Raw genomic sequence first — 8660 nt, 5'->3', positions numbered from 1 at the left:
TTCAAGTCCCTCAGTCTGTTTTCATAGGGTCTTACCTGCAGGCCCTCAACCATATGAGTAGCCCTCCTCTCAAGGTTCTCCACATCGCTCTTGAAGTGTGGTGCCCACAAAACTGGATGCAGTACTCCATCTGCAGCCTCACCAGTGTCACATAGAGGGGAATTAGCACTTCCCTAAACCTGCTTATGATGCACTTGCTGATGCAAGAAAAAGTGTGGTTAGCCTTGCTTATTGCCTTGTCACACTGGCAGCTCATGTTCATTTTTGCATCAGCCAGGACTCCAAGATTTGTTTCCACTGTTGTGGTACTCAGAATGGTACCTCCCAGTCTATAGGTGTGTTGGAGATTCTTTCTCCCCAGTTGCAGTGCATTGCATTTATCCTTGTTAAATTGCATCCTATTCTGATCAGCCCAGTTCCCCAGTCTGTCCACATCTGCCTGAATTCGCTCCCTGCCCTCCAGTGTGTTAACTGTACCCTATAGTTTAGTGTCATCTGCCAATTTGGACAAGGTGCTTGCAACACCTTCATCCAAATCACTGATGAAGATATTAAACAGCACTGGTCCAAAGACAGAGCCTTGGGGGACACTGCCCACGTCCCTCCAGGGGGAAACTAACCCATCTATCACCACTCTCTGGGTGCATCCCACGAGCCAGCTTTTCACCCACCTTACTGTGGAAAAAATCCACATCACAGCTACTCAGTCGGCTCATAAGAATTGGGTGTGACACTGTCAAAAGCCTTTTTAAAATCCAGGTAAATAATATATACTTCCACTCTTGCATCTAAGCACTTTGTGACCTGGTCATAAAAAGAGACCAGGTTAGTCGGGCAGGATCTGCCTGCTGTAAACCCATGCTGGTTGCCCCTTACCATAGTGTGACTCAGTGGCCCCCTGCAAATGTGATCCTTTATGATTTTTTCTAAGGTCTTGCTGATAATAGAGGTGAGGCTAACTGGCCTGTAGTTACCCAGGTCCTCCTTCCTCCCCTTCTTGAAAATAGGGACCACATTGGCCTTTTTCCAGAATTGAAGCTGTTCTGTTATTTTTTGCTTAACAGACATACAACCGTAATATACATTTGTTTTTGGGAGCATGGCTTTCAGCCAGAATCCTCCATAAATTGAATCAAATTGAATTGAAGCTGGATTTCTACTTTCTGAATATAAATAGACATTGATTTTCTGTGCTGGGATGTGTCCTGGCACAGCTGATACATTTCATTGGGTGAAATGCGTGTCACCAATTCATGCTGCGGGACAACAAGCAATGTATTCTTTGCTTTCAGAGATGTGCCCAAGGGAATCTCTGATGCACATTTCTAAGTGGGGAAAGCTAGCTCTGGTGTGGTCCTGGGGCTGGGACTGCCAGTTAGCTGATTGGTAGTCTCTGCCCTGGGTCCACACCAGAGTATTAGTGTGCACCTGGAGAATGCCAGACTGGAACAGAAGTAGGCACCCACAGGGTCTCAGGGGCCCATTCCAGCATGCCCCAAGAAGGGGGATTCCTGGGATATGGAGGATTGGGCCTCTGAAGCCCCAGGAGTTACTGTCCAGGGTGGCTTGAGAACATGGGCAACTCCAGGCTGCCTGTGCTTTCCTGCCTTAAAGCAAATAGATGTCAGACAGAAAATAGTGGCAAAATCATACTACCAGTATTGCAGCCACAAACTTTGGTCATATGTGGTGGAACAAGGGGCATGAACCGTATCAGCTTGCTTGGTATTTGTGCCCCCACAATTTTTTTTTATAGGGGCATAAAGATGATGTCTGGTTTATACCCACTCAACCACTGGGCATCAATAAAGGAGGTGGTGCTACCACATCTCCCTTCTCTTTCCCTCTATATTAAGCACAGCTACCAGTGTGTTTTAGGGAGAACCTGAGCCTTTCGTTGTGTTTGGCCTGCTTTGAGAGTATGAGCATATGAACACGTAACTGATATTAAGGAGGTTGGGACTGCATATTAAATCAGCTGATCCAATAGTAACTGCTTCTTGCCTCCCAGTAGATGAAATCTGGACACTGGTAGCTTGCTGTCTTTCGCTGAGAGGTACTCTGCTATAGATCAAATTTCCATTTTCCACAGGGTAAGACCATGAATGTGGCTAGTTACTAAGGATCAGATGGCATGTTTTAATGCCTACTGGATTGGATCCTACAGGGAACTTGGGCACTTCTCCATTTAGTTTATGAATCCTGATCAGGATCAGGTGGGAGGTAGGTCCTGAGTTGCATGCTCAAGAACATAATTCTAGATCCCTAGGGGGGAGAAAAAGAAGTTAAAGAGGGAGCCACTTAATGAGCTTGGGTGCCCCTAGGAGTGGGTGGCAGCTTAGCTGGAGCTTTTGAAATCATGCAGATGGAATCGAGGCACCCATGTCCAAGAAAGTTCTTTATTGAATCTAGCCCAAGGTACAGAGCTCAACATCCATTGGATCCAATAGATTGCTAAAGTAATTGAACACTTGTTTGACAGATTCACAACTGTTGAGCATATTTGGATTTATGCTGGATGCTGTTGCTGCTGCAATTTAAGGAATGTATTATTGGGCAAGAGTAAAACTCAGAGACATCTAATACTTTAGTACAAAAAATGCATTTCAGCAATATAAAAACAAGTGTTCAGTGCAGGCATTTTAATGGGCCTTTAATTTGTAGATTTTGAACCTGCCAGTGAAATAACTGAACCTATCTGAACAAGGAAGAAGTTTCCCAAATGTAGTATTGGTATTCTGAGCCTGGTTGTCACTTGGGCATATTTTGAATTGAGCAAGCAAGTAATATGGCAGCCTCAGTTATCAGAAATCCTGTAAGGGGGCAGAGCCCATGTTTGTTGGGTTGCAGAGACGTAGCTGAAAGCATTTGCTTGGGTAATAAAGGGGGAACAGGAAGAAGTTAAGGATGCAGCTTAACCATTGGATATAAAGCTGTAGATGTAGCTAGAAAATTCTCTTCTTTACTTTTTTAAAAAATGAACAGGGTTTGATAGGTACCTGATATTATTTTATTTATTTTTATATTTTTATATATATATTTTAAAAAAAAAGCACCCTTAGGACTCTGGAAGTATGACTAAAAGGGAGATGTGTATGTATATATGCATGTAGTGGAATTTCTTATAATCTATTCTTTTTTTTTCAGGATGAGCCTTATCTTCAGCCCTATCTGGAAGAGGTCATCCATGAACGGCTTGAAAGAAAAGCGTGGAAGAAGAACTAACTGCTCTTGAAATCCTTCATGCAAACTGCTGGTTTTCTTTCTAATAAATCTTTTAAAAGATATGGTTATTGAAGAAATCTATTGGGAGGAAAATGTGAAGCTAGAGAAACAATTGATTCAGCTTGTTCACTGAATTTGTTCATCCAACCAAAATAAACAGTTCAGAGTACAAAATCTACTTGCAAGATTTCTTTGAACATTGGTTTATTAAAATTTACAGACCTTTCCTATGATTGGATGTATTACACATTAGTGTGGTGATATGTAATCTTCATTCCAGCCTCTTGATTCATACCCTTGTCATAGTACAGCTGTTTCGTGCAGCTGGAAGGGTAGGTAAATGAATCTTGGGTGTTTATGCCTACTTTTTTGGTTAACTTCTGAAGAAGAATCCTATAATCTTATTTGCCTCTCTCCCTTGGAGATAGAAGTATTATGACACATGCTCGATTGCTTATTCAACAGTATCACAAAATTTGTGTAGATGGAGTTCTCCAGTAATGGAATTTAGTACTTTGTTAATCACAAAATAAAGAACTGCCTCAATTTAATCTTCTGTAGCAAGTAGAAAGGGTGCATCTAACCTAGTAACGTCGACTAGAACATCTTAAGAATTTAAAGTTGTATACTCTGATACCCTTTCTGAAACTAACTAATGATACAGATCTTCCTCTCCCTTTCTTTGTTCAAAATTAGGCCTTTAGAAATTGGTTGATCACAAAGATTGTTTACACTAACAGCTTAAGTATCAAAGATCTTGAGATCAATGAAGTTAAAGTATTTCCAAAAAAGCAGAGCTTACAAATGCAATATCAAAGCTGACAATGGATCAAAAACCTTCTGTCAGTTTTGTGCCAAAACTTGCCTTGCTTCGTAAAGCCAGCTAAATGCACGAGGTATGTACAATAATCAGAAGCTTACTTCTTGCCTTATAACAAGATGCAGGGCAAGGATATTATTATTATTAATTTTTTTAAAAATACAGGAAATTTGGAATGAGCCAAGTCTGATGTTAATATTTAGTGTGACCTGATAAACTGCATGTTGGACTGGTCTTATGAGAAGTGGCCCTGCCCTTTTGGGTGACTGGGCAGAGAGAGACTTCAATTACCTGCTTTATATAATGACCCTTGGATTAAGAGATGAGTAATTCAGAACTTCACATTTTATGGTAAAACATTTTAATAGATAAATTTAAGTAGCCAAGATCCATCTGCAAACTTGTGTATAAGCCTCAGACTAAAAGCTTGGGGAAAAAAAATTATTATACTGTCCTGAAACTCCTTACCATTGCATTCGTACAATTTCAGTTGTTTCTTTGGTGAAAGTATTCAGTGATTTGTTGTTGTTATTGTTGGTTATCTTCCACAAGGAAATCGTTCTTGATCATTAAAGTAGTCTTCACATGGCAAGTAAGTTCATTATGTATTGTTCTCTGATATAATCAAACTCCTAAAACAGAAGTATGAGAATGTCTTGTCTATATTTGTCTGTTTTAGGAATTTCAGAAGTAGAATTTAAATTTCTTCAGCAGGCTGGAGACAAGGTGCCCAATTAAAAATTTAAAGTGTAGGATGATTAAATAGATGTTCAGATATTTAGGTTTTAAGCTAAAATATCTTGGTTTCTCGTTGGTATTGCAGTGTATTAGTCTGACTGATGTTAATTACTGAAATACTTTAAAACAAAAACGAGACGCCTTTAAAGTGTTCTGACCTGGAAAGTGCTGGGGAGTCGCCTTTTGAAAGGTGACTCCTACAAACTGACACAGTAACTGCTAGTTAGTAGTTATGCTTGAAAACCTGGTCTGCAGTAGATAAGGACAGTATTTAAATGTCAAAAGACAAATTTACCAGCCTTTTGAACTGTGTTAACTCTTACAATAAAATATTGTGTTCCTTTAAATTTAGAATTTAAATTATCTGCAGGGGAAGATCTGTCTCTAAAAGCAGCCTTGTCTATAGGATTGTCTGACATTCTCCATGAAGTCGTATCTTCAGTTACCTATAACTTGGTCTGAACAGATCTGCCTCAGACTGATGTGTTTTGGAAAGTTTCAGCTGCGCCTCAGAACAAGGATTGAGAGAAAATATTGCTATGTTAAAAATAATTTTTCATCCATTTAGTTGAGAACCCTTGGTTACTTCTGTGTCTTGGAGCTGTTTGGCATGTGCTTTTTGCTGACCCACAGAATTTTATAAATTGGACTGTTATGAGCTTCTGAAATTTGGGATGAAGGGAGGAGCTAGGATATGGAACAAGGGACCAGGAGAGCACAACAACTCGTGTAGAGGCTTGTTCCTTAAAGTATTGGAAAGCTTTCCAAAATTAGTCTTTGCATTCTTCTGCTGTCAGCAAATAGCTGACAAAACTCGCTGCCAAGGTGTCCATCTTATCCCCTCTGCCTAGCCTGTGCACACAACCTGTTGGTGCTAGAAGTTACTCCCTCAAGTGTAGAGGGTTCTGCTAGACCTGTGATGTCATTTGCCTTTTGCTGAATCCAGATGGGGTTCTTCAGGGGGCCAGGTATGCAGAGCTTGAAATTGAAGGTCAAAATGGTTCCTCATGACAGATTTTTTTTGTAAAACTTTTCCCTGTTCATTCTTTAAAAAAAAAAAAAAAGTTGGGGGAGGTGAGTGGGAGAGATGTTTCAAAAATGTGAAGGAGTAAGACTGCAGTCAAACATTCAGAAGTTATAAAATGGTAGACACATGGTTACCAATATAGCCTTGACTCCCTTTGTGCATGCACTTTTTTTCTGGTGGGTCCATCCTTTCTTCCATTCACAAGATGGGTAGATCTTTGGGAATGATTCAGTCTTGTTTGTAGACTCTTTACCTTAATTGTAGCAGAAATTGTAAATTATGTAGTGGAAGAGTGGAAAAGGTGGTCTTGTAGTGAAGTTGGATGTCACCAAGGAGAATAATATTTTTATCTCTTTCTCTATACAGAGTTTCTGTGTGAAGCTGAACCATAATGTTCCCAAAATTTTACAAATTAGGTTAAGTTATGACTGTCTGAAATCTGGTATGTTCCCAGCTGGTCACTAAAGGTACATTTATACTGTTCTTCAGCATCAACGCCATAAATGCCAACCATTAACATTGAAAAACCTTAGTTCTGAGGCCTACCAGGAGGCTAACCTGACCCCAGCAGCAATGCTAAACTTCAGGCTGTGTCATTAAGCCTTTTAATCCACCTGTCCTTGCATTGCATATGGAGCTTGTTTGGATGCTATAGTCTCGAAGCAGGAATCCAGGGGTGATGCGTAGGGGATGCACATGGGTATACATGCACCCCCTGACCGTGGTGGTACACCTACAAAAAGGTGCCGCTGACACCGTCATTCACCACCTTTCCGCTGACACTGCCAGCGGCATCTACAGGTGGTCACTAACCCCTGGTCAGCACTCGCCACCCCCACCACCGACAGCACCAGCAATAGGAGCTCCTGCTTATGACCACCGTGCTCCCACCGCTGCTGCCATGCCCCTGCTGCTGCCGTGCTCCCCCAGCTGCTGGGGGCACGTGTTGTTCATGCAGGAATCCCATGACTTCCTGATTTCCAGCCCTTTTTGTAACCCATTCTTGTCTCATCATCCCTCAAATTGCAGGCAGCAAAGTAGTTGGCAAACCTGATTCTTTGAAGGGTGCCACTTAAGGAATGGGTATCACCTGGACTCAACTGCAAGACAAGCTGTATAGAGAAAAGGTGACCCTAAATGTCAGTACATACACACCACACTTGTTCGTTTCCTGGATGCTCAGTGCAATATATCCTGCAGAATAATTGCAGCTTCGATAGAAGTAAATGGAGCTGTTCCTTGAACATACAAAGTCCTATATAAAAGCTAAACAGCTTGAAAAGTCGAGCTCTGAGTGTCCTAAATTGTACATCCCAAACTAGAGAACAGGCTAGATGTAATCCATCTGTGTTTTCCTGTGTACAGAGCTAAGGTAAATGGTGTCATGGAATCTCAGATTTTGTGAAGATGAAATCAATAATAAACCTGAAGCACTCAGCTGCTACAGTGAGAGCAAAGAGAAAGAAATGCGTAATGTATCTTGTGCTGAGTTTGAATGCTGCATGGTAAATACTTGGTTGGAGACCAAGCGCTGAATGACAAGATCATTGATTTCAACATTCATTCATTGAAGGAGGGGAGGAGTTCTATGAAAAAAATAGTATAGGAGCATGTAACTAAAGACCGTCAAAGAGCTGAACTATGTGCCCATGCAACAAGAAATCTGGTGTTTCCTAACAACAACTACAGCTTTAATGATCTTTTATTTAGATAAATAGATAGTAATCTACACAATTTGTACAGAAATTACTGGGATGCTTCTGTAGCTAGAAAATGTAGCACTTTTCTGATGCAGTTAAATTGTTTATATGTGTCAATTTAAGACGAGAGCCAGAGCTAACCTTTCTCCAGTTCAACGGTTGTTATAACTTGAACTCACCTTGCACTCCTGTTTAGCCCACTCACCCTCTATTTGAAGCCCTTGGGCATGTAATTTGTGCTGCTGCTATTTTTGCTACAGTAACCATGTACCCCTGCATGGGCACATGGTTGCTGCAGCAAAAATAGCAGCAACACAAATTTGTGCCATTGCTTTTTGCTGCTGAGCGCATCCCTGCATGTGGGGTTGGTGTGAAGCAAATTGTCTCCGGTGAGGTAGGAGAGGCTGTTCTTGCCCTAGCAGCTGTACTGGGGTCCTGAGGACCTCCTGGGTCAGCAGTGGCCCTGATCCTACTACTGCCCAGAGCCTGGCTAGCAGCCACAGCATGGCTCTGGGCCTTCTTTCTGGTGGCGCACACTGTTGCAACATGCACCACATTGCTTTTCTTGGTGTTTTATTTATTTATTTATTTTTTGACAGTGGGATCTCCCATTGTCACCCCCCCCTCCCAAAAAAAAAAAACCAAACCCAAAAACCTGCTACGGTGCAAATTACCAGTGCAGTGAATGGGTGCACATGCACCACGTTCAGTTTGCAGCACCTCAGACAGCTTTGCAGTGCTTGTCAGGATGTGTTTCTTGTGTTTTAAATGCATGTTGAAATGCAATGCTTAAATTGTTTTAGATTGCTTGCTATAGCAGCCTGATTTCGTAAACTAAATTTTGAATCAGCAAAATCAGAAACAATGGATTTTTTGCTGCTTGGTAACAAGAAACATATGTTTGTTTTACATCCAACTTCCACCCTAATGAAAACTGAAGCAGAGATAAACCCCTGAAGTTTTAATAAAATATTTGTGGTTGTTATTACGATGGAGCTGCTAAATATTAATATGATAAACACATTCCTAGTTCAAGCAATCTGTCTGTAGATGTGCACTGACTTTTGGTCTCTGGAGGTTTCACCACTCAGGTATTAGGCACTCTTAACAGCAGTTGAAATTGGTAGGGTAACCACCCATCTTAAACTCA

The 8660-nt window shown here is 41.2% G+C and overlaps 1 protein-coding gene across 1 annotated transcript in view; it reads left to right on the top strand.

Annotated features, from left to right (window-relative positions):
- Positions 1–3403, top strand: part of LOC109305062 (cytochrome b-c1 complex subunit 7) — a 26660-nt gene extending 23257 nt beyond the window's left edge. The window contains exon 4 of the mRNA XM_019527963.1: positions 3148–3403. Within this exon, the coding sequence (XP_019383508.1) occupies positions 3148–3225 (78 nt within the window). The 3' untranslated portion in view covers positions 3226–3403. The remainder of the gene's footprint in view (positions 1–3147) is intronic.
- Positions 3404–8660: the final 5257 nt, after the last annotated feature.

Source organism: Gavialis gangeticus, unplaced genomic scaffold (genome assembly GCF_001723915.1).
Source record: "Gavialis gangeticus isolate Ggan-Ray unplaced genomic scaffold, GavGan_comp1, whole genome shotgun sequence".
Classification (NCBI taxonomy): Eukaryota; Metazoa; Chordata; order Crocodylia; family Gavialidae; genus Gavialis; species Gavialis gangeticus.
Note: the sequence above shows the minus strand (reverse complement) of the source record. Positions and strands in the feature narration are given on the sequence as shown.